The 25,568-nt window shown below is 39.3% G+C and overlaps 1 protein-coding gene across 2 annotated transcripts in view; it reads left to right on the top strand.

The window, feature by feature from the left end:
- CRYBG3 (crystallin beta-gamma domain containing 3) overlaps positions 1-25,568 on the top strand; it is an 80,833-nt gene that overhangs the window by 47,456 nt on the left and 7,809 nt on the right. The window contains exons 8-17 of one of the 2 annotated variants that reach the window (XM_021550174.3): positions 3,295-3,434; positions 4,680-4,794; positions 5,855-5,890; positions 6,588-6,721; positions 8,402-8,528; positions 12,370-12,512; positions 14,077-14,203; positions 15,185-15,217; positions 19,138-19,247; positions 19,769-19,895. In XM_021550174.3, coding sequence (XP_021405849.3) covers positions 3,295-3,434; positions 4,680-4,794; positions 5,855-5,890; positions 6,588-6,721; positions 8,402-8,528; positions 12,370-12,512; positions 14,077-14,203; positions 15,185-15,217; positions 19,138-19,247; positions 19,769-19,895 — 1,092 coding nt within the window. Of the gene's footprint in view, positions 1-3,294; positions 3,435-4,679; positions 4,795-5,854; positions 5,891-6,587; positions 6,722-8,401; positions 8,529-12,369; positions 12,513-14,076; positions 14,204-15,184; positions 15,218-19,137; positions 19,248-19,768; positions 19,961-25,568 lie in introns of both variants that reach the window. The other variant, XM_085590229.1, reaches the window with a different exon arrangement.

Raw genomic sequence — 25,568 nt, 5'->3', positions numbered from 1 at the left:
ATTTAGCCCTGCTGGAGCTGTTAGGGCTGTAATCCCAGATCCAGAAGAAGGATAAACAACCAAGACCACCTTGCGGGGTCGAAGGCTTTAGGTCTGTCACTTCTGCTGGACCTCTTGGTCAGGCTAGAAAAATGTCAGAGATGTCACTAAAGAGGAATATTTAGTGCTAAAGGCTTAAGGGTTGTGTAAATCCTCTTCAGAAGGAGCTTTCACCTTTCTGCTGAGGGCCATGTTACTCTTCTGGAGGTGTCTGTAAGTGTTCCATGTGCTTTGTAAACATCCCAGCTTGCTAAAGACCACGAGGGAAGCACAGGCATTCCAGGATGACTGCGTGGAGGTGGGAGAATACCACAGAGTAAGGCAGGCAGAGAGGGATGCCTGGAGGCTGTCATCTACCTAAGCACTTGGTGGTTGTGTATTATCCCTGGAAATGAGCACAGCTGCCTAATCTGTTTGCTCTGCTTTTTATTCTGTTTTTGCCTGTTGTGTCTGTAGGACAGTGAATGAGTTTAGACTGCTTGTGATGGGGGGTGGCATAGTTTGAGGGGTGGGTTTAGGGAGGAAACCTTCCCATTTGGGATCTGGGCTGAATTACTGTGCTAGGAGTTTTGCATGATAATGATTGTGCAGGTGTGTATCTTATCTCCAAATCTTGACGCCTTGCAGATGGCAGGGCTTTGTACTGAAGGATCTCCACCTGACTGCTGTCATATTTGTGTGGTTTTCATTTTGTTTCTAAAGATGATGGCTTCATTGGGAATGTTAAAGGACCCTCTGAAAGTAATGAGGGCTGTTAAATATGCTCAGGCAAATATGAACATGCTGAGGCCAATATTTACCAAGCTAAGTTTGCATGCTTGAATTGTATAAATTAATGGCATGGCGCAGAGTGTACATCTGCAAATATATAGCATTAATCTCATACAGTAATAATAAATGTTACCTTTTTCTGCAGTCTGTGCATCAGTACAGGTAAATTGAACTCCATATTTAAGTCAAAATGTGTATTTGTGACTTTAAAAAAATGTGCTTAGAAAATATGATGTACTTCTTGCTTGACCATGTTACCACCTTTAAAAATAAATATTTGAATTGGTTTTGATGAAAACCTCAGTTTATTTTGTGGCACTTTATGAAAGAAATTTTTGGAGCTAATCTAGAACTCACACAAAAATACAATCACTAGGAGTAGAGGTTTTTTATTGTTTTCAAAATCTGGCTGGAAAGAGTGATAAATAGGATAGACTTTATTATGAGTGTTTGTGCTTTACCTACCCTGGTACATTTGTCATCCCTTGAGCTGGTGACTGCCTCATGAGCTTCAGAGTCAGGAGAGCAGACTTGAAAAGAGCTTACAGACTGGCTTTTTCAAATCTAAAATGAAAAACAGACGCAAAAGCCTTGTACTAAATTCAAATTAAGCATTCTCCATCTCATGTTCTGTCTGAGCCCTCAGGCAGATACTTTTATTTTGTACTTGTCTAGTCTTGTAGATACTTAGTTTCAGAATTTATCAGAAGCCATTAACAGTCTGGCATCATTATTTGTGGAATTCCTCTAGGTGCAACTTCCAATTTTCGGGACCAAGCTTTATTGTTGGATTTATGAAATTCAGCCTTCTTATATATCAGATATTTTTAGGAAAAAAACCACAGACTTCAAATATTTCTCAACTTTGATTTAATAAGATATATATACATGTGAAAGCTATGGGGATATTTTATTTTTTTTTTATATCTTGTCTAGCAATATGCTTAGAATTGAGAAATGGAGTTCCTTAGCATTTTCCCATAAAGCAACATTATACTAGAAAGTCTTTTTTCCTGGTTTTTCTGGGTTTGTTAATCTGAAAATAAAAATTCCGGTATTGCAGTTTCTGCTCTAAAAACAAAGAGTGAGCATTGTTTGCAAGATATAATACAGAGGAAACGTGATTGTGCAGGAGGGAGAGTTGCCAAAGCAGTATTACTCTGTTGCCTCAGGTCTCAGGAGGAAAGTGAAATATCCTGAAGTGCATGTATTCTAATTGCCACACTTAGTGCTGACAGTTCAATAGCTAATGAAAAAGTCGTGCTAACCTAGAAGTGAGCTGTTACCCCATGAAAACCCCACTAAAAACCACGTGCAAAATAAGAGCACTGCAGGTGATGTCATGAGATGAGGTGCTGTAGCTTCCAGAGCTTTTGTGCCCTGTTGCTGGGTTTCTCTGCAAGCTCTTATGTTCTTCCTTTCAGGAGCCACGGTCCATACAGGCTCTCTGTCATGGTGTGCCCCTTCTGGGTCCTCCCCAAATCCAGAAATCGGGTGCTTTCCTGGAGACACCCTCAGAAACCGCTCCTCATGCCTCTTCTCTAGCACACATGCAGGGGGCACCTTCCTCCAGCCACCTTTAGGATTTTGGGCATCTCTATATGCTGTCCAAGCCCTTTGTCCTAAAGCAAATGGGCCTGTGGGTCAGGAGGAGAAGGGGAAGTGTTCTGGGAGGTTATGGCTGAGAAGTGAAGTTTTGCAGCTCCACACATGAGCTGCTTCCTGCTGGTCTGGAGCACCCTGCTGAAGCAGGGACTTGCAGAAGATCCTCATTGGTTCACGATGTGTTTGAGTGCTGGGGAAGAAAGTGTTGGCAATGCATGTTAGATAAACACTGCAAAATGAGGGTGGCTCAATAAAATCCCTGCATATGCTAGAGAGGAGCATGTGGTCAACAAGGTTGTTCTCCAGCATGTTATCTCTCACTTGTAAACCTCCAGTAAAGAAACATAGGTTGTTGTTTTCTGGTAACAGGAAAATTATTAAAGTGTCTACTTAACAAAGTAGATGTTTTCTAATACTGATCTTTTTTCCTTTCTTCATCTAAAATGCTGTAGATTTATTTAGCACAACAAAAATATTGAACTCATATGGCTTGATACTGTAGTTAGATTCTGCATTACAGAAGGAGGGACAGAGGCGGGAATGTAATAGATATTTCTGGAAAGTTTTAGTTAATGGATGCATCATGTGTATGATGGAAGCATTGCCTTTTAAAAAAGAAGTCAGTATTATTCTGTTCAGTCCTTTGGTTGGCGAAAATTTAAACTGGCCTTTTTGCAAGTAGCCTGACAGCTATAAATTTCTTCTTTGAAAATTGGTGGGAACTGGAAATTTACCTTCCTTAACTTTTCTAAAAATTCTTTTAAAAAGAATAAAACCCTTCTATCATACAAAGGGTGAGAAGATGGGGCAGAAAAGGAAATGTTTAGGGGCAGAGTCTGCAAGTGTGGATAAACATTACCCTTTGATTTGTTTCCACAGGACTGTGGCATTCCAGAGGTGGAGTTCTGCCTGGCAGCTGGTAGTACAGAGGGACTTCCCATCTGCATACAAGGTGCAATTGCCAGTTTAGAAGAACTGGATGTTGAGAAAAACCCTTATATAAGAGTCAGATCAGGAGTGTAAGTACTGAACCTTTTTAACAGCATTTTGCCAGCAACTAGAACAGTAATATCAGGTGATGAAACTCAGTAAGCAACATGAACAATATTTGAGGGATTTTGCCAGAAATGAGTAAACATACATTTAAGATGTCAGCATTGTGCTCTGTGAGCTCCTAGTTTGAAGGCATTTTTTCCTAGTTGCTGGCAGAAGTCTTCAGTAATTCCATAATTGAGTAGCTTTATAAATAGAGGAAGCAACTCAGCTATAATTAGCTTTTATTGCAATGGAGGATACTGTCTCCCAAGTCACCCACGCTGTTATAACCATAATACTGTGGCTGAACACCAGAAAATGAGTGTTACATCACCCAAGCGTTTCTCAAACTACAGCCAGATCCTGACATTCTGGAGGGAGGTGATGCTGTATGACACAGGTCCCTGGCTAACCCAGAACGTCCTGTATTGAGCAGAATGGGCTGTTGTTCCCTGGGCCAAAGCCTCACATTTCCTGAAGTTTAGGATTTTTGTGGCTCTTCCCATAGATAATTGCAGAATGACAGTAGCTCTTCTATTACAAGGGTATTGCCTTTCCATGTGAGCCAAGTCTTCCTTCCCACTATCTCACAATATGTGAGAGGGAGTTAAAAACAGAGGTCCTGTCTTAGTTTTGACAAAACTTGGTAGTTTTAAGAAAATAATTTTCCATATGGCTCCATGACTCTTCCTTCATTCTTTGTGTGGTCTCCTAAATATGTGTTCAGCTTCTACATTCAGCTCTTTTTTTTGACCCGGAACAGTCTGAAGGACTCCCAGCATTTTTAATCCTCATGTCAGAACTATGATAGCTTTCCAAAGGATTGTTGTAAATAGTCATACTTTAATAACTTCCACTGAAAAAAAATTATAAGGGACTGATGTAAGAAAAAGGTGATAATCTTAGATAAAATTCTATGCAAACATCTCATCCTCAGTACTGGCTTTTTTTTTGTATACTCATAAATTAGCAAGCTGGCTTTTTTAAGTGAGTGAACAAATTGGTAATTTCTTCTCTTTCATTTATATTTAGCTTGGACTAAGAAAAAGTGTCTGAGATCTTCCTAGCAGTGATGTTGCCAGCATATTTAAATACAGCTTTGTTTTGATGTGCTGTCTCAAACATTATCTAGCTCTTATGACTACAAAAAGGAAAATAATTTTAATAAGATCTTTGTATTTGGAATCTAATTGATGAACTTATTGAGTCATTTATCCTTACTGTTCTAGATGGCTTGCTTATTCAGACTTGAATTATAAGGGAGAGATTACTGTTTTGGAAGAATGTGATTCACCACCTGAAATTCCTTCAGCAGATGTAAAATCTCTGCGACCCTTAAGAATGGTGAGGACTTCACAATTCCCTGATAAGTTGTGTGCCTTCTTTTTTTTTTTTTTTTTCTTTTTTTTTTTTTTATAGTTACTTTCCCAAAGGTCTTGATCTAAATACAGCTTGGGCTCTGATGTTCATTCTGGATTAATCCTCCATGGTGTGCTTGCTTTGGTCACTGTGACTTGAGCTTCTGCACCCCCAACATCTTCCTGGGAAACTGCTGTTGTTGGGAGGAGGTCAAATAAGAAAGAAAGGTTCTTAATTTTATTGCATCCAATACTAATTAGTTAGCCCAAAAGCCTTTCTGGAGTTTATAATTTTCTTTGTTTAGTTAGGGTCTACAGGGGGTGGAAGACGAGATAAGGACTTTATTACCCAGTAGTATTTCCCTGCACACAAATCTGGGGATGTGCAGCTGTTTTTTTGTGTTGACAGACAGAACTTGGATCTGCGTGTCAGAGATGGGAAAGGCTATAACACAAATTTTACTGTGTACATAGCAGGCCTACAGGAAGACAGTTTAAAAGCCATAAAGGAGTAAGAGCTAATAGCTGTCTGTTTAGTCACTCAAGTGAGGTCAGTGTCTCTTATTCCCTCACAGAGCATCATTCGCTCACATTTCCAGAGAAGATGCATTTGTTGTATTTGCCCTTTGACCATAAACATGAATATGTCAGACTCTATTTTGTCTCTCTCTCCTGCTGTTTTCCCTCTCTTCTAGTGTTGCACCATTTGTGCTTTAAAAATTTGAAATGCATACAATATAGCTTTAAAAATTGATTTTAAATACTGTTTTGTATCGATTAGTTTAAAAACATGTAGTAAATATTTACTTTAGAATTATAGACCAAATACTTCTAAATTGCTTGCAGTCTTAGAGGTTTGTCAGTGCACTGATATGTTTGTAGGTCAGGTTTATAGTGTGCCTGGCCTTTTGAAATCTATAGCCAGCACTGAAAGTGGTGAATAAAATTGCAAAGATTTCATGCTGTCATAGTACTGTAAAACACATGTCAGAAGGGGGCTTCGAGTTTAATATAAATAACTTATTTTCCCCCTCATCTGTTTTTAGGGAGGACTAAAGGTGCAAATGCCAATGAATGTCAAGGTAAGCACAGGGGGCATTGAGAGTAAAATATAATTGGGAATATTAAATCTTTATGGAAGTTGCTTTCCTTTTGTTTGGTATGTGATCTTTGATAACTGTTCAATTCTTGCTGCAAAATAACCCCCTAATGCTGTCAAGTTCACTTAGTGCTTGATGAGGTGTAAAAGTACCAGTAGTTTGGTTTTCACATATTAGGAAAGTGTGAATTTTCTGTAAAATGAGTTTTTCTGACTTGACACATTAATCACTGTAATGATAAAGGGATTGGTGGAGATTTTCCCATTTAACATACTAAGTTTAAAAAGAAAAGGGGAGGGAAGGGAGGAAGAGGACAGGAATAGAACCCTTCCATCCTAGCCCCTATTCCAATACAAGAGTTGTGAGAGAGACCATGATCCTTCTGTGATCTGAGGAGCTGAAAGCTGATCCAGAGTTATTGTTCCTTTTTCCTCCTTTTTCTACAAAAATGCTAATGCTTTAGGTAACTTTTAATTATACAAATACATGCATGACTTGGGTGTTTTTCTAATAAATGCTGCAACAGATACAAATATTGTAAATAGCTGATCTATGTGATTTAGCAGATAAGGAACTTGAAGGGGCTGTTAACTGCAGTCATGGAAATAACTTCAGCAAAGTACAGGGAGAGGCTTCTTGTCTACTTTTGAAGGATTAATCTCAACATCATGTTTTCTAGATAATAATATATGAGAAAACCCACTTTGGAGGATGGTCCAAAGAGTTTTCAGAAAACATCACTTCTGTCCCAGCACTGTTTGGTAGTGAAGAGGAGTTTCAGGAAATTGGATCATTACGTGTAATTGGTGGAGTGTGAGTATATTTCACTTTTATATTTATTTATTTTAAAACAGAGAAGAATAACTAAATGCTTAGAAGTGCTAACTGAGGATGACTGAAGTCGTCCACGGGTGAAATGTTTTGAGAAGAAGGGAGTGTATTTTTCTTTTAGTATCAGCTCTTCAATTATCAGCCTACCAAGCTAAATGTGTGAAAGGTGCGACGTCAGTGTTTGCCATTTGGATGCCAATAAATTAGGCCACTTTGTTCACACAGAGCTTTAATTTGTATTGATTTATACTTCTGACAGTCTCTACTTAGTTTGCTGAATGACCTTGGGTAGGTGTGGTCAGTCTTCAGTTTGACATTTTAATACCTCTGAAACCTATAAATTGTTATCTTAATGGTTTTCCTCTGCCAGCTGTTGCATTTTATCTGGCATTGGGATTGTGCTGTTATTTTCATTAATTGAGGTGCTGGATAGATTCTGTGTTGCCCTGCCCTTCCCTGTGTCACAGGTGGATGCTCTGAGGTAAACTCAGCATCAGCCACCAACGCCTCACTTTGTTCTTTCACCCTCTCCCAACAGGACAGGACTGTCTGAGAGCAGGCAGGCTGGTTGCTTCTTCCAAAGGCTTCAGTAATAAAACAGTTTTCAAAAAATCTTGCTTTTGTTTCCTAAGGGATTTTCCACTTCAGCATAAAGATGGAATAACATACATCTTTTCAGGCTGTTGTCAGAATTGTATGAGTACTAAATTAAAAACAAACTTAATTGTTAATACTCAGATAATCTATTCATAAGTGCATTGTGTGTTCGCTTATGGGAAGCCTCAAATTATTAAAAAACATTGTTCTGTCTGTTGTTGCAGCTTTTATTTTTAGTGCTGTGGTAACCTAAACAGCTAAACTAACGTAAACCAAATGGTACTAAAAGTAAATCTATCCCTGCCTGCCAAATTTCACTGCCAACAGAATTTCTACAGCAGTCCTAATATTTATAGGGGAGTTTTAATGAAAGAAATGTTTACAAGAAAAAAGGAGGGGGAACCACTTTGTAAAATTGACATGCATTAGAGATTTGAAGTTGATATGGAAACACCTTTGTTTAACTGAGCCTTATATATTTATTCAAAATACTTTGAAAATCTATATTTGTTTACTGCTAAAACATATTCCTTGTACAATATGGTTTATATCTTAAATTTGCTTGTCTGTTTATATATATACACATTTTTAGATTAAAGCAAAAAACAAATAAGCAGGCGAAATCATGTTCTGCTGAAATCCGTTAATTTGTCACCATCTCCAGCAAGGGTAGGGTCTCATCATTTATTAGCACAGTGAAGAGATCCACTGCTTTTTTTTATCATTGAAAGTTTTGGCATCTAGCTACATCCTGGTCTCTGTGGTACCAAATATTGCTGTTGGGAATGTGACTGGCTGAGAGGAGGTACACGGAGAAGCATTACATAAATCAACTGTTGTTGAATAAAGAATCACATGGCAGGATCTTGATCCACAAAGAACACTTCATGGGTGCCTGTTGTGATTCCAAACAAGCATTGCTTTGTTCATTGGCTGGGTTTGTGATACTCATTTTAGTGGGTTTGGGGGGGTTCTCTTCTCCCTTTATTTGTTAGAGAAAATCATGCATGCAGTTGTTTTGCCTTTACTGACCTCTCTTTTTTTGTTGTTGTGGGGATGCCACAGATGGGTTGCCTATGATAAGGAACGTTACAAAGGCCATCAGTTCTTGCTGGAGGAGGGAGATTATGAGGACAGATGCTCCTGGGGGGGAAGTGACAGTGCCCTGCTCTCCTTCCGTTTCCTTCAGGCTGTAAGTACTCACATGGATTTCTCACAAATTATGCACAGCTCTGGCTATAAAGAGCAAGCTTATTCTTTGTAATGGTACAGCTGCTTTGGGTTGGGGCATTCCATCTTTTGCCTGTGCTCATCCTCATTCTTTTCCTACTGGATGAAATTTAGACTGCACTAAGAAAAAACAGGTTCTCAACAATCTTTGTGAAGTTCATACAAAAATTTTATCATGCAGAATTCCTTGTCTACCTGCCAGATTTTCAAGTACCTCAGTCCTGCACCTCGAGCTATTTAAATCTCTCAAATGGAATTTTCTTAAAAGCATAGCATGCCTGAGTGTACAAAGTAGTTCTTGATTAAAATTAAAATATCTTTTCAATGCAGCAGCTGTTGCAGGCCTTAAAACAGCATTACCCTCTGTCTGTGATTTTTCTGCCAGAAAATTTTGGCAGCAAAAACAATCATGGTAAAAAAATCCTTGCTACTAAAATGTGTTTAGTGTAGGCAAGGATTAAATAATAATAAAAACTATTTGTAAGAGTCTGCTATTGGAAGGAAAGTTAGACATTTTAGTAATGGAGAAACATGGGGTTAGAACTTCTTTATAATTTCCTTTGTTTTGGTTTTGGTTTTTTGTTTGTTTGTGTAAGTGTTTGAAGGATTTTTTATTATAATGGCATCTCTGTGAGCATTAAATACAGCTGCAAAGAGTAAATTCTTCTGAGACTAAGATTGTTCACTCTGATATTACCCAGTTTTGTAAACTCAGATTATTCATCTCCTCATCTGAAGAGATCTGATATTCCTGAGCCAGGAGTTTTGTGGAAATTGAAGATGGGGATTTAAAGCAAACTCACTTTCTCAACTTTATGTGAGCCCCAGAAGGCCATACTTAAATTCACAACTTGCAGGTTTGTTTTTCATGATAGGCACCTAGCAAAAGCTGTATTTATAATCAGAATCTATCAAAATAAAGATAGGAGAATGAATTTAATTCAAGAAAAATATCCTTCTCTAAATAATTTTTAGATTGCTGAGAAAAAAGTAGGTAGGCAGTTTCTTCAGATTACTCATTTTGAATGTGCAGAATCCTATTCAATTGCTGAATAATCTTAGCTTTCCTCTCTTTTCCAGCTGTATATAGGATACTTGAGCAACTTAAATTGATCTTTTTAGATTTTTCTCTTGGTAAAGGACATAAATACAAGTTAAAAACAAGTAAATACATAAATACAAGTAAAGGGCATTAATACAAGTTATCATGCATGTGGATACCAAGAATGATCTTCCACGTCATGTATTTAATTTAACTTGCACCTAAAACAGTCAGAAGGCTCAAGTCATTAATGTTTAAAAACATGCATCATTCAGTCATATATCAACAGATATCAATCAAATTGGCTTATCAATATGTATAAATATTTACTTATTGATAATAGAAGTGAAAAGGAATAATTTCCCTCAATTCGTTGCATAACTGAAGGCAACCAGCTGTTTGCCAATGGAATAGTAATGGCCCTGGCATTGTGTTGTTTGGCTTGACCAGCAGATTGCCTCCCTCTGGGCAATGTGCAGCACACAGCGCACTGCCCAGGCTGGCCATATGCTCCCTTTGTGACTTTGTATACCATACTTAAGGTCAGGATTTTAAAAATAGTGTAGTACCAAACATTTGGTTTCATGGGGACCTGGGCAAAAATCCAAACTCTGTGTGCTTGAGGCCCCTGATTGCACAGCAAATGTCCTGGTTCTTCTCTCTGAGCTCAGGAATTCTGTCAGGGGAAGGTAAAGGTTGCAATGGTCTCAGAATCCACAGGAATATTGCTGCACACCCCCTTCCCCAGACACTGGTGAAGAAGTACCCACATGTGGGCACACTGTAAAGGCTCTCAGCTTTTGGTTGGCTTGACCATTCCTGCAGTGAACAGTCACAAAGGCTAATGGGGCGTTCAGGGGGTGTTTGAGAAGCAGAGATAAAAAGGTCTTGTGGAATTATTTTTTCCAGCTGCTGCCAGCTCCCTGTCAGTATCTGTGTTGAACATACCTGAGTCAAATGCAGAGCTCATTCCTAGGGGCAGGCAGCAGTCTGGACTCTGAGCTGCTTTGGGGGCAGTGGCATTTGCTTCTGTTCTGCAGTGTCAAATGCGTTTCAAGCTGGAGTTTGCCCATGGCTCAGTGAAAGAGCAAAGTTTCTGAGTATGTTTCCTTCAGAGCTTTCCCACTAATGTTTTCAAGTCTAGAATTCTCTGCCTTGGTCTGAAAGTCTTTTCTTAAAAGGTATTTTTCCTGTTACTTTTTGTAAGAGAAGTTGCAGTAGAAATTCAGGCAGAAAAGAATGATGGCTGAATTTGAAAGATGTTTTTACAACTGTGGATATATTTCAGCATTTTAAACTTAGTTAAGGAAATTATGTGTAGATTTGATCTAAATTGTATTTTGGCTACTCTTTTGCTTTAGGACTGTTAAGAGTAGCTGTTTTTCATTTGCACTAATACTGCACTAGTTTTGTCATTCTTTCCCTTTTTTTTTTTTTTTTTTTTTTTTTTAACTAAAAAGTAGTCTGAAGCTGCAGTTGTTCATGATGATTTCTCCAGACCTGCACTATAATTTCAAGTGGATACCTGAAATAGTTGCAGCAGTTTAACAGTTTAAATAAATGAAGGAAGGAAGTGGTCAACACAGTAAGAGAACCAGTTTTACTAGAGAATTTGTTCCATCACCTTTTACTGTCCTGTAAACAGTGCAGAGAAATTGAGCCACATCAAGTTTTAAAATTGGTTTTCATTATTCACTGTGTTTGTGTCCTGTAGAAAGACATGGTGTCCTCCAAACAGCCTGTTTGATGCAGTTCACCTGGCCAAATGAATGTGACTGCATGCTGCTTTGGCCTTAATTTCTAGGTGGTTTTTGATAGTTATAAATCTTTGTTTTCTCAGTGTTTAGTGTAATAATACCCATGGTTGAGTCCTCATATGTTTGTGAGCCTCTGTCAACCACAATTAGCAGTTAACAGCAATTGTTTCTTGTTTGCAGGACTAGCTTAGTTTCAATTTATAACTTCACTTTATAATTGCTGAATGAGAAACACTGAAATTCAGTTCCTGCTTTCTGTTAAAAGTTAAAGTAGCAAAGTGAATGCATTGTTGTTTTCTGTTTTCCCAAGCAGCAACTGAACTGTGTGCTTAAAATTGCTAGGTAGTTAAAAAGCTGAAGATTTGAAACCCAAATTCAAATAATCTGAAGCTGTGCAAGTAAACTGGGCAAGAAACTAAGCTGGCTGAAAGCACAAAGCAGTATATATAAGAGAGAATGTGACAGTGATAAGCAGGATTTATTTATAGCTATAGTGGATATATCCAAAAAGTACAAACCCCTTGTGCTGGAAAGGTGATCTTGCCCAGGCTTTTCCTTTCCATAATTATTGACATGTTGCTGGAAAGGGATGAGGAAGGAGAAGTTTAATAAAAAAATATAGTCATGGTCATGCTTGCAGTATTTATTTGTGAGGCATTTGGAAGATCAGTGCTAAACTCTTTCCATCTTAACTCTTCTCCTTCCCACACAGGCATCTTTGCACTCTGAGCCATCCTCAAAGAGGAAAGGATGGTGCTCAGGGGCAACAGGCTCTTTCTCTCTTCAGTGCAAACCCCTGAAGGCCATATCAGATTGCCAGGCTTCCAGTTAGTTATTCCAGAACTTCAATGCCAAAATACCCCATAGAGATCCACACCAGGGAGCCAAGCCCCTTCAAGCTCTATAAAATGCTGTCTTCTGGCTACAACTCTTTCCCAAAATGTTTTGTGTTGTGAAGAGTCATTGAGCTGTGACAGTCTTCTAACTCCTGTGCTACCTGTTAGGATTTCATTGAGTCTTCAGTGGCACTTTTCCAGTCTGATGATGAAGATGGGAAAGCATTTGACATCATCAATGAAGAAATCCCTGATTTGGAGCAGGCTGGATTTGGCCCTGAGACGAGGTCGATTCTTGTGAAAAGTGGAGTGTAAGTCTGCTAAAATACATGAAACTGTTAAACATTTCTGTGCACATTTGGGTACATCTCTTGACAGACTATATTCCTCATGGTACATGTGGTAAATATTTGAAGGAGAAAAGTGTTTCTTTAAATTTCCTTGGGGAGTGGAAGGGAAATAGTAATTTTAGTTTTCTGTAGCTTTCATGCCTACACCTTGATTTGGATCTGAGCATTCTTGTTCATAGAAAAAGTTTGTGATGTGGCCCCAGAGGAGTCACATAGTTCCATGGCAGTAATATTGAAAAGATATTTTAGATATATTAAGAACTGGTATAATTTTTGGGACAGGTAAAGCCTGTCCAAAAAGGATGAGCTGTGCTGTGTAATAAATTTAGACTGATGACACTGAAAATTAAAAAAACTTTTATAGAACTATAAAAATTAAAACATAAAAGACATTAAGGGCAAAGAACACTGTGGAATCATGTGGGTTTCAGACATTTAACAGTAATTTTTAAAATGCAGTATTAATATTGTCATAACTACCCTAATGCTGATGGGGATCAGGAACTGTGAAGTGAGGGGCCTGAACTGCTTATGTAGGGATTGGTGATTAGTGTCTCATGAGTATTAGCTGCAAGAATGAAAGGCTGAGACTCAGTTTGGGAAAGAGGGATACAAATGAGAGCTGCAAAATCCTGAAGGTGGTAAGACAAGATTAATACAGTTCACAGAATCTTGCATGACAACATGTTGGGGAAATGCTTTATGGACCTGGAGATTTGCTTTAAAGCAGATTTTGATGTGGGAAGGTAAAAAAGCTTCTCCTACACTAGAGGCAGTGAGTTTCTGGAACTTGCTGCTGAAGGGACTGTGGTAGCAGAGAGCACCAGGAGGTTAAAAAAAAGCATTGGATAAATTAATAGCAAACAGATTCATTAATGGGTGACAGAAGTGAAATGGGTAAGGACATGCCCTGCTACATCCCTAATAAAACAGTCTCAGTGCTGGGTGAATAAGAGAGGAATGCACCACCAAAAGTGGGTGATTTAGAGGTGTCTTTCTAACCAGCCCCAGTCTGTTTCTGCCACTGTGCAGGGATAGAAGGACCCTCTAGTTGGAGGTTTCTTTCTTCTTAAATTGCAGGAGAGAAAGCAGGGTGGGAGAACCTCCAGCTGTTGTAGGCTTCTGCTTAATGTCATCAAGCCTTCCTCAGTTACTTCTTTCTTCTTGCACCGTTTTTCCTAAATCCAACTGGAAAAGCTGTAAGAAAGCCCTGTCTGGGGGATGCCAAATGGGCAAAGGTTCAGTTAAGAGAGATTCAAAAAGTTTATCAGTTAAATGTCTTTTCTCTGAATTTCTGAGCAGGGCATCACCTCACAGTGCATTTTCTGGGAAGGCAGACACCCAAAATCTCGTGTTTGTCAAAGTAGGGAAAATCAAGTGTTGTGACAGTTTTGTGCCTCTCATCAGGTTTAATGTTCTGCTGTCTGCCAGTGGACATTCTGTTGTGCTTGACTTGCTGTTTTTGTCATCAAACTACTCAGAAAAAATGTGATGTTTTCAGTTCAATTTTTGTTTCTTTCCTCAGGTGGGTGGCATATCAGCAGAAGTATTTCTGTGGAGAGCAATATGTATTGGAGAAAGGAAAATACAAATGCTTCTTTGACTGGGGAGGATCTAGTAAAACCATCATGTCAATTCGACCTGTTAAGCTGGTGAGTTACCAGAATTTAAGGAAAACCTTAAAAGACTTTTGGAGTTCAGAGTTTCCATAATAATTAAACAGGAAAGCCCACATTATAACAACCTGTCTATTTGCTTTGCAACAATTTAAAGACCCTCCTGGAAGGCATAATGAGTCTGTTCAGGATGAACACTTAAATGGACAGATCTTTCTTGTCTTTTGAGAAAATTGTCAGGGAAACTTCATAAGAAGAATTTCCCTTTGGACAACTGCATACATAGCCTGACCTGGAAAGATTCATTTGCCATAAAGCATAGTAATTGATAATGTATTTTAAAATAATTGAGAATTTATCTGGACTGTATTGTTACATAATAGAGTTCTGTTGGATTTTTCCCCTTACTTTTATGGTAAAATATTTGTACTAGATACAGTGAATAAAGACAGGAAATATTTTTAATCCATTATTCAATCCAAGGTAGTGCTAACTCACCCAAGCAGATTAATGCCAGCATTGTCAAAACCCTAATGCAAAACAAAGACAATCTACAGCCAGAAGTATTAAATGATAATAAGTAATACATTATTAATAAGTAATAATTTAGAGGAATGCAAAAGGAATACTTAACCTTATTTTGAAGAGCACACATTGAGAGAGGTGTCTTCTGTTGGTTTCAGTTCTATTTTTTTTTTCAAGAAGCAGCCTCAAAAGTAAATGCAGAGACATTTACATGGACTCTAATGCACATTATGGGAACTAATTAATGCTGATGCAAGTTCTCTGTGTGAAAGGCATTGAACAATCAGGCAGGTAATTGTAAGCTTACAGGCAAGGCAGCTCATGGCAGAAATTGTAGAAAAGAATTGCGCCAAGAGCCTGGGAAGCTTTTTTTCTTCTGCTCCTGAGTTCATACTTTACAAATTTCAGGCAACTTGGCATGTCTCCTAGGAAGTTAATTGTAATTAATGTTGGGTTTTTCTAATGTGTGTATATATGTATTTATTGTTGCAGGAGCCCCTTGGGACAAATGAGCCTCCACATTTGGTAAGTTGGTATTACGTAACAGTGTCTAGTGCTAAACTATACTTAACAATTAATGTTGAATGCCTTGCTTCAGATGGTATCTCAGTAATTTCAGGTGATAATTCAATATTGTCACCTTGCTACAGCAGATCAGTGATGGAGGATACTGGCAGATGGATAAAAGTAAAGTCTGCTAAGTGTTGTGCTTTTTGTTTTATTCTGGATCATACCCTTTAGTACTCTATCCCCAAAAATGCAAGCAGTCCTATAGGTTTTGAGTGACTTTGGATCTCTATAGCTATTGATTTTCTTCTTCTTTCCCTCTTGTTTCTGGAAATTCACCATCCCATCCATTCATCCTTCTCTTTATGGCAGATTTTCTTTCCATTATTTTGCATTGCATCCAGTTTGTCACTTCTATGTTTATTTGTGAATTGAATATAAAAATATAAACTGCAGAAAACAAAACTGCACATTCAAACCTGCAAATGCATCAACACCTGGAAGTTGTTTTTTTTTCATTTTAGATGCTGGTAGTTCTGCTTTCCAAAGTCTTCCAAGCAAGTAGAGCTGCTCCTTAAAGTTCCCATTTGGTTACAGTAACATCAGAGCTTAACTGGCCATATCCTTATGATAAGGTTATAGTCCATTAATAGACCTTTGAGTTACCTTTCTGAAACACAAACCTGCTCTGTGTTTATCACCATGTGTGCTCTGTGTTCCCTGCAACGTTCTGTCTCAGCAAGGCTCTTCCCTTGTCCAGCATGAGTTGTTTGATTGATCTTTTTCTCTCCTTCTGTCATGGGTGATGATCTGAGTGATTTTATTGCTCTCTCTTACATGCTTTTAATTAAGCAAATTTGGGAAAGTTTATTTTGAGAAACGTGACTTCTTTCCAGACAAAAGATATTTTAGAGCTCTGTGTTTCTGTTTCAGCACACTTAAGTATTTTGTCATCTGGACACAATTTCTTTCTTGCTTGGATGGGAAATGTTGTGCATTGTGTTACTTAGCAGGTGGACCACACCCTCCTTTTTCTCCAATTCTACCATTTTATGATTAACCCAGGACTACAGGAAATATTTCCTGTCTGAAGACATAATTGGTGTATTATTTTAAACTTAAACACTGACTTCCTGCCCAGCCTATTCACATGGCACTTTGCAGCCAAATCCAAAGACTTGCAAGTATGTTCACCAGAGTGCCTTTGTAAATGATACCAGAAAAAATAACTAATTTAGATAAAACTGGTGGGGTCTAAACAGCCGAAGACAATTTTATTTTCATCTCAAATTCTTATATTTTTTCAGGCTCTCCCAAAATCTATTCTTTGAGTGTATTATTCCTGTGTTGCAGACCTTTAAGACCAGTTCAAACCTTTGAAGCTTCAATAAGTTGTGCTTTACAGGCTTTTTTATTTCCAGAAACATGAAAAAAAACTGTGTGTGTGTGTATATGCACAGACACCTTTAAATATTGACATGTACTGGATTGTATTTTGCTTCTTGTGGTCTTTAATAGCAGTCTTAACACCATTTGTGAAAAAATTACTATCCTGACATACCACCATCCTGGTTTTCACAGGATTATGCCTTGAGGCTAGGGAGGAAATAACATATTTTATATCACTACAGTTCTTATAGGAGGGGAGATATTTTGAGTTATTTTTAATGAGAAAACATTTAATCACTTAGGTTAAATAAAAGACAGGCCTTTAGATAAATATCAAGATTTTCACATTCAGAGTAAAATAAAAGTTTTCTACATGAAAACCAGTCTCCCAGATTGGAACAGTCTCCTAGTTTGGAACTTCTAAGCATGGTGCATATGAGCTGTCAAATTCTTTAACATCCTGCCCCTTGAGTAAGTCATATATTGGTTATTTTGAATGATCATACATTCTCCCACCTTTAATAAGCATATGGCTGAACTAAGGGAGCTGTTTTCACTGTCTATAAGAGTGTGTCTTTTTTTCATTTGTGTCTTAGCAGAAATTGAAAAGCAGCAAAATTTTCTTAAATCTCTCAGTAACTGCCCTGACCTTTTCTGCCTGCCAAGCTTCCTAATAAACCAAGTACACAGAGTATAAGAAATCTCTGCAAAGAGAAACCAACTCTACAAAGCCATTCCTTTCATTTATTAAAATAAAGTTTTGCCCAGCAAGAACAAAGCTTCTTTCAATAGAAGGTGACTTGCAGAGATGATGTGGGAAGCAGAGATAATTGCTGTGCAACCCTGTGTTTGTATTTAATATTCTGTCCTTTGGATTTTTGGGAAGCGAAACCTCACACATTGATGTCAGACCCTGAGAAAGTGGAGATGACTGCAGTTGGAGACTAATTGCAGTGTTTGCACTGAGGAATCACTGCTTCACCCCAGCTTCTGTCAAATTAAGACCCTTATTCATTACCAGATAAATTCTGTGTTAAAATGAGTTTGAGAATCTTTTTTAAAAGCCTTGCATAGCATGTGGTCTTATGAAAGAGAGGCAGTGTGTATGTATATATATTCCCTTTTGTAAAGAGCTTGGAGATGAGTGGGTAGAAAATACAGTGTAATTACAGCTTAAATAGATGCTTTGTGACATACTAGTGCAGTTGTATTTACAGAAAAGTCAGTTAACACTTTATTCTTTTTATTGTAGCTGATCCCTGCTCTCCAATTAGCACCCATAGCCTACAAGGCCAGCTTAAGCCTTTCTTGTTCTTTCTAACAGGAAACATTCATTTCTTTTAAAAACATAGACTAAACTTTTCCATAAAATCATTTACTGACACTTATGTTTGGCCTTCTCACTCCATGCTGGCAAAAGCACTTGATTTCTTTTCTTTGGCAGGAAGCTTGGCCAATTTGGGGCATGAAGGGGGAAGTAGCTCTTGCAACAGCCATTGTGTTTTTCTTCCATTACAGAATATGAGCTGTTCTTTTGATACATTTAGATTTTTAATTTTTTTCCAGCCTGTCTTTCAGGCTTTCAAATGAAATTCATCTCAGCTACACAGTGGCAGCTCAAGGGTACAGAATTCTGTGTGTCTTCGCTATAGATCATAGCCTACATCATACCAGGGTTTCTTTTTGTTTTGGTGGGGGCTTTAGGGTTTGTGTGTGTGTGTTTTTTTAGTTTAGCTTTGTTTTGGGTTTGTTTTTTTTTTTGGGGGGGGGGTGTTTTTGTTCATTTGGGCTTTATGTTTATTTGTTTGGAGGAGGTTGGTTTTTTGGGACGTTGATTGTTTTTTGTCTGTTTGGTTGGTTTTTTTCTATTTTACTTTTACTGTAACGTTTTGAGCCTTCTGGCTTTTTTGGGATGAACTGATCACATCTTACTGGTGGGGTGTTGTTCACTGTGACTTGCAGTTCTTTACCATGACATATAAAAGCAGCTTGGCTGAACCTCAGAGGTCCCCAGTGGTACATTTCTGATTTCCCTTAGAAATCCTCCTGCTAGTTTTGAAATGAAAAGCCACCTGCAACTACTGTGATCACAGATTTCAGGGCACTTTGTCATTAGCAGCTCTGTATCTTTTGACCAGCATTTCCCCATCCTGCTTTGAGCACTGGATTGCTGAGCTGTACTGAGAGTTAAGCTGCAGTTCAGGGGGACTTTGGGTGGATGGTAACAGCCTTGAGTCCTGCTCTTCTCATTTTTGCCTGGGCCCCCTCCTGCTGCAGTTGAACTTACACTTGATAAATCTGCCTGCCTTAGCATCACTGGGAAGTGTCCTATGCCAATTCAGAGATGACAAAATACTTGATACTTTTCTAAAAATAAAGCAACTGTAGAAAATGTAAAAGAGTCTTTGAATGACAATTCATTCAGTTAATTGTATCTTTGTGAATTGAATGGATACTTCTCTGAGAGTAACAGCTTTCTCTGTTTACATTAACGATAATGCATTCATTTTCCTTCTAGTCATTGTTTTTGTTTTGTTTTGTTCTTATAGCTCAAAGCTTTCAGTAATACACATTTCCAAGGAGCATGTGTAGATTTCACAGCAGAAGTTTCTGATTTTACATCATTCATACCATGTTCTTTTAAGGTTCTCCGGGGATGGTAAGTGTCTGTTGTTTTACATGCCATCATTTTCAGTGTTACGATTTTTTTTTTTAATGTTACAAAATTTCAGACAGCAGAAAGCACATAACACATGCCCATCAACTTCCATCATGTCTTAGACCCTTTGTCTAAGCATCCCAGAAACTTTCATCATGTCATTGGTTTTGGTACTGTGGATGTTGCTCTCCCTGGGGAAGGTTTGCACAGTTACCATGACTCTCTTTTTTACTCCAGTTAGAATTTATTCCAGATTTTTGAGAACTTTGGTACAGTGGAAGTGTCTGAATTCCACTCAACGTCGTTTGACTCTGGAACTGAGGTTTCTGTACCACACAATTTGATTTTGCTGCTTTGGTTGCTTTGCTGCATAGCCTTTCAAGTCACCTTACTTAAAGTGTGACAAAAACAAAGAGAATTTTTTTATTCCTTTTGTCCTTAGCAAGTATTAATCTTGAAAAAAACATACTGTAAATAAGCAGCTAGAGCAGCTTATCTTTTTTGTTCCATTATTCTTGCAGTTGGCTCCTGTGTTACAAAGGGGAAACCACTGACAATCACTGTGTGCTGGAAGAAGGCCTCTATGTTGACCTCAGTTCCTGTGGCTGCCCAACTGCTACAATCAAATCCCTCAAGCCTATTCAATATGTAAGACCTTATTGGGGGAAAAAAAAAAAATATTTCGGAACTCTTTTCCCTGTCAGATGTCTGAAGTGAGTACTTGCCCTAAACAAACTCCCAGTTAGGGAAAAGAGTGAGGTTTGTTTTTTTTGGCTCACGGGATTTTTTGGGTTGGGAACAGGTCAGGCTGCGTGCACACTTGCACAAAGTCACTTCTAGCTGCTCTTGGGTGTTCTAGGTTTCAAGTTGTTCTCTTTTTTACAAGTGAGACACAAGATCCTCCATGGCCAGGGAGCTGGACAGGAATGCATTTTGCCCTCCAGAACAAGAGAGATACAACCTTTTATACATCCCATTGTAATCCTGCACAGAGGACATAAAAATCTGCAGTCTTGGTGTGATGTCTCTGCCTTTCGTCCACATCTTGGTGTGCTCTTATGCAGAAGCATGAAAGATGAGCTGTAACACTGTTGGTAAAAGAGAAGCAAGTGGCTTCTCTATCCCCTCCTCTCTAGGACTGGCCACCAGCTTACTCCTTCCCTGATCACAGGACACAAACTCAGCCTATGTGGCATGTGTCCTTCAATGCAGCTGCTATGGAGCTAGACTTCCGGGATTCCTCAGTTCAGCTTTTTCACATAATTAAGTCCTTTTTACCTAAACTTGTGAACAATTATTAAAAAGAAAAGCAAATAAACCCAACCAACCAAATGAAAAAAGTCCCAAAAATACCCCCAAACCCCAAGCAAATGCAAACACCAAACCCATGGGTGTGGTGGGAAGGATGTACAGCTCAAATTTGAGAGCTGGACTTTTCACTAGACTATACAAATACAGCAACTTCCCACCTGCTGAGAGCCTGGGTTTTAGTTTAAAGTTCTCCTTTTCAAGTCAGGCTTTTGGACTCTGCCGTGCCAAATCCAAGTGAAGTTTTGACATCAAATAATAGTAGGCCTCATCCAAATCCCCCTGCCTGTAATCTCACAAGGAAGGAAATATGAAGTTTGGCATGGTAGGAGACTGCTGGCAGCCTTTGGTTCCCAAGGGCCAGGCCCTGGAAGAAGCATGTTTGGCAGGCTGTGTGTGGGGAGCTTACACACATCTTCATCTGCTTCTGCACCTCTTATTTGACTCTTCCCAATGGTAGCCCTTGGATTTCACAAATTCAAAGCACTAAACAGCATAAAATACCACTGATCTCCACCTGTTTGCCCTCAGAGCCCCCAGGGCAGTGCTGGGGACCCTGGTGTGGCAGAGATGTGACCCAGAGCATGCAGCAGGTCATGGCCAGGAGCAGCCACAGTTAATTCTGAGCATTGTCCACAGTCCTTGGCACAGAGCCCCTTCTATTACAGCACATTTCTGTTAGCTCATTCCAGAGAGCTGCAAGCCTCTTCCCAAGTGGAATTGTTTTGTAGCTGTATTGAATTCATTTGTGGTGTTGGGAACCCCTTCCATTATTCAGCTTTGAATACCAGCCTCATTTCAGAGCTAAGGTGTGTCTCCTGGTAGCTTGCTTGTGAGAAGGAGAACTTTTAACCCTGACACCAAGCCCTGGATGTGCATTGTCTCCTGCTCTCCTTTCAGTGAGATGTAATTGCTTCAAGTGGAACTGTGGAGGATTCCCATGTTGGGAACTTTCCATTTGTTCTATAGAATATGCAGTTTTGGTGGAAACAAACTATTTGCAAACAGATACAACAACTGCACTAAATGAAAAAAAAAGTTAGTTTTTTTTTTTCTATTTAAGAAAGTAAACTTTTGATTTTCATTTTGAAAACTCCCAGAAATGTAATTTGTTTGTCTAAGAACTTAATTGCATAACAAAATGAAAATTTTCCTTCTAAATCACTGACTTGGTCCAACTAAAATATATATATAAAAAAAAGAAAACACCTTCAGAGCAACGCAAAATTATTTGGATAAGAAAATAGGCTCACACTAGTGATAGATGATTTCACTGTAGTGACAGTATTTTAGGTCGGCTAATTTTTATTCTAGCTCTTAGCCCTTGAAGGGATGTTTTATGTGTTCTCTGGTGTAATGTGAAGTTGTCAGGATTTAAGTACATTTTTTATGTATGGCATGATGCTGCCACACTCTCTGGACTCGCACGCTCTCCCATTTCACAAGACATTTAAATTAATATGGTTCCACTTTGGTTATTTCTCCATATTTTGTGCACTGGCATCATGTAGGAATTCAGCACATCTTTGCAACCAATTTCCTCTGTTCCTGATGAAGTTTCCTCTCTCCCATCATACCTTATTCTCCAAAGTGTGTAATACTCAAACTAAATCTTTAGGAGGCCCTAGCTGTGCTTTTTTCCTGCTGTTCCATTTTTCTCAAATGCAGGTTGGATTGTTTCATCATCCTCAGAATATTTAGGAAGAGCTGTGGGGTAACAGAAGGGTACAAAGAAGGAACAATTGATGCTGATGCCATTTGCCTCTCATCATCTCCTTTCATCTAAAAATCCCAAAGCACTCTTCCAGAAATGATGAAATGATGAAATGTGCTGTTGTATTGTTATTAACAGCCCTCCTGCAGGAAAGCCTAGCACAGGTTCAGAGTTGCTGCAGAGGTGCAGGTTTCTGTGCCTGTAGCAGCAAGGACTTGCCTTTTGCTCTGCCATGAATTCATGGAAAGGAAATGTGGGCCCTTGTTCAGCTGCAGGAACAGCTGGGCCATTCGTAGGGCCAGGGTAGCTGGTTGGGGCATTTGTCCAGTGTTTGCTGCTTGAGGAGGTTAATCTTTTGTGACAGATAATCTTGCAATGGGTGGTTCAACTCTGGTGCTGCCTTTTCTCAGGTGTTGTTTTGACAAAAATCTCTGTCATATTTTGTGTGATTTACATGGACAAGAATACCCAGGATTCTTGAAATCAGCAATTAGCTTTCCTTCTAAAGTGTTACCTTCAACCTGTAATTTAAACCAGTCTCCTAGTTTCTAAAACCAAAAATGAGATCCAGGCTGTGGGTTGTGCAATGCTTTTTTTTATGTTTGATTAGGGTTTTTTTCTCTTTTCTTCTGAGGCATTCTTTATTCTTGCTCTGATCAATCATAATAATCGTTGTATTTCTATATTATCTTCTCTAAGTTAAATGTAGGTGTTAGCTAATCTCCCCAGCATTCCTGTGAGGCAAATAAGGAAACCAGATACAAAAACTACCTGCAGTTTCCCAGGGCCAGGCACTGAGTCACTCTGTGTGGCTGGGACTGGACCATGGGCCTTGCATTGTCCAGGCATCCATCCCACAGTGAAGGGAGCAGCCAGGCAGGAGCAGCTCCAGCAAAGGCACTTGTAAGTGATGAGCTGGCCAAGCCTGGAGAGTAAGGATTTCCCCAAAGATGGTGTAACACAGCTGTGGAGGCTCCCCCACTTCACACTCTGGTAAATGCTGGTTGCAAAGCAGCAATGGCCACTGCACCATCATTTGCCATAGCTGGGTTACACTCAGCCTTTGGTCTGGCCCTTTGCATTTCTCCCTTTGCCTTTCTTGGGCTTTCCCAGCAAAGTTTGCAAAACCTAAGTTGGCCCAAAAAATAAATATGTTTTGGGATGGGCCCTTTTCTAAAGTGCTTTATTAGTAAAAATTCTCACAACTTTTGTGATGAAAAACTGTCCATAGCTAAAATTATGCTTTTTGCTCTAAGCATGTGTGCAAATTCACCTGTGCACTTGGGTTTCAGTTCCAGTGCCCTCCAATCATCTTCTTTGTGTTTGACGAAGCCCATTTTGCACTGATCCTTGTTTCATCTCAAACACTTCATGCTTGCATTGTGAGTTTTTTCCTGAACCAGTGAAACATAAAAACCTGTTCTGAGTTGTGAAAAATTGTCTTGCACATCTTCACTAAAAGCAAAGCAAAAATCATTGAGGGGGAAGTCTGGGCTGAGTTGAACTGTGCAAGAGATTTCTGGTATGTTGATTTTTAGTGTGTTGATTTTCCATGGTTTACCTGTGTCCATTGCACCATGAGCTGTGTTAGCCACAGAGCACCACACCTGTTAAGTAAAGTGTAGCAGTGTATTTAACAGTTCACAAGGCTGCTCATATCTTGAAATGCTATATAAATATAGCTTTCCTTAATCACTGACCTCTTGAATATAATAAATCCCTTGAAGTTTCTCTCTGAACAGTTGCATGAAAAAAACAGGACAAGCAAAACCTCTTAAAATGTTATTGGTGCTGGTTTAAGCAAAGGCAGTCAGTTCCTTCACACATAAAAATCATGTTAAGAAATTCCATAGTGTTTCGTTATTCTCGCAATTGGCAAGCTTTTCACAAAGCATGGCATTTCAGGTATTTTCCTTGAAATAACTTTGAAAAGAAGCTAAAGTAATGCTGACCTAGACATAGGAATGGGTAAATATAGATGTCTTTGGCACACCTTTAAGGTGAAAGTGCTCCTCAGCATTCTGCAAGAAATGCTGGAAACAAGCTGCCTCCCAGCCTAACAGCTTAGCCCCAAACCTTGTTTTTCACTGTTCCTAGTTTCCATGGAGCTGTGAAAACAAAGTCAGAGAAAAAAGCCAGGCCAAAGTCACTGCTGCCAGCTGTTGGCCTAGGAGAGAATACAGAAGGTGAGGAATCAGTGCATTGCTCTATATATGGCTGTGGAACAGGAGAGTTCAGGGCTTGGCACACACAGCAGCCTGGTTTCTTTCTGGACTGATCTCTGCTGAAGTCTCCCTGGGACAGAGGGATCAGGGCCATCAGTGGAGTGTGTGTCAGGGACTCTGAGCAGCTGGACAGGGTGTTCTCAGAGCTCTCAGTCCAAACACAGCCACAGCAGAGCTGGAATAATTTTAATTGACTCCAGCAGTTTGCTGCTGTGGTTCCTGGTGCATAAATGGATATGCTGGATCAGGTGACTTGTCCATCTGGTACAGCAGCCCTGTCTCTTAACAGCCTCAGTGTTGCAACAGCAGGATCAATACTTAGGATTGGGCAGTAATGTCCAGCACCACAGATGCCAAATGATGTTTCTCGTGGTTAGCAATGCACTTGGGAAAACTGTTGGGCCTGTTCTGGACATGACTTCTGGTGTCCACTTAGGTGAAAGGCAGTGCCAGGGCTCTTGCAGACAGGAGTGTGATGATTCTGCCTGGCTGAGCAAAGCAACCTCAGGAGTAGCTGCCTGCACTAGGCTGCTGCTCTGGCTTTCAAAGTGAGCCTTTAGCCACCCACTGTCAATCTGATCCACCCCATCCAGCAGAAGAGCTGACATTCCAAAATAAAAATGTTATGGGTTTTAATCTCTTTCTAATGTGTAACATTAGATTCTGGGAGTACAGTAGGCTTTAAAAATCTCTCTGAGTGGAGGATCCCAAGCTCTTCTTCCAAATGTCTCAGTGAGCTGTCCCTGCAGTGTTGCATGACTTGGGCTCTCCCTGCACTGGCTGGCAGAGGAAGGCAACCTCTGAGGCAGACTGACCAACCAGCTGCATACCAACTGCACTGAGTCAGTGTCAGGCAAATTCATATGTCCTGACACACCCCTGAGCTTTTCAGAGACATTTCCCTACACTACATGTGCCTCTTCAAACATGAGAATTAATTTCCCTTAATTACTCAGTGCCTGTGTCAACTTTAATTCAAGATTTTGTTTCATTTATTTCACCTGAGGCCATGTCTTTGCTGCAGGAGAAATCCCAGATTTTGCCTGAGCCAGCTATCTCAGGGTAACATCTCTT

This window comes from Lonchura striata, chromosome 1 (genome assembly GCF_050655825.1).
Source record: "Lonchura striata isolate lonStrDom1 chromosome 1, ASM5065582v1, whole genome shotgun sequence".
NCBI lineage: Eukaryota > Metazoa > Chordata > Aves > Passeriformes > Estrildidae > Lonchura > Lonchura striata.
Note: the sequence above shows the minus strand (reverse complement) of the source record. Positions and strands in the feature narration are given on the sequence as shown.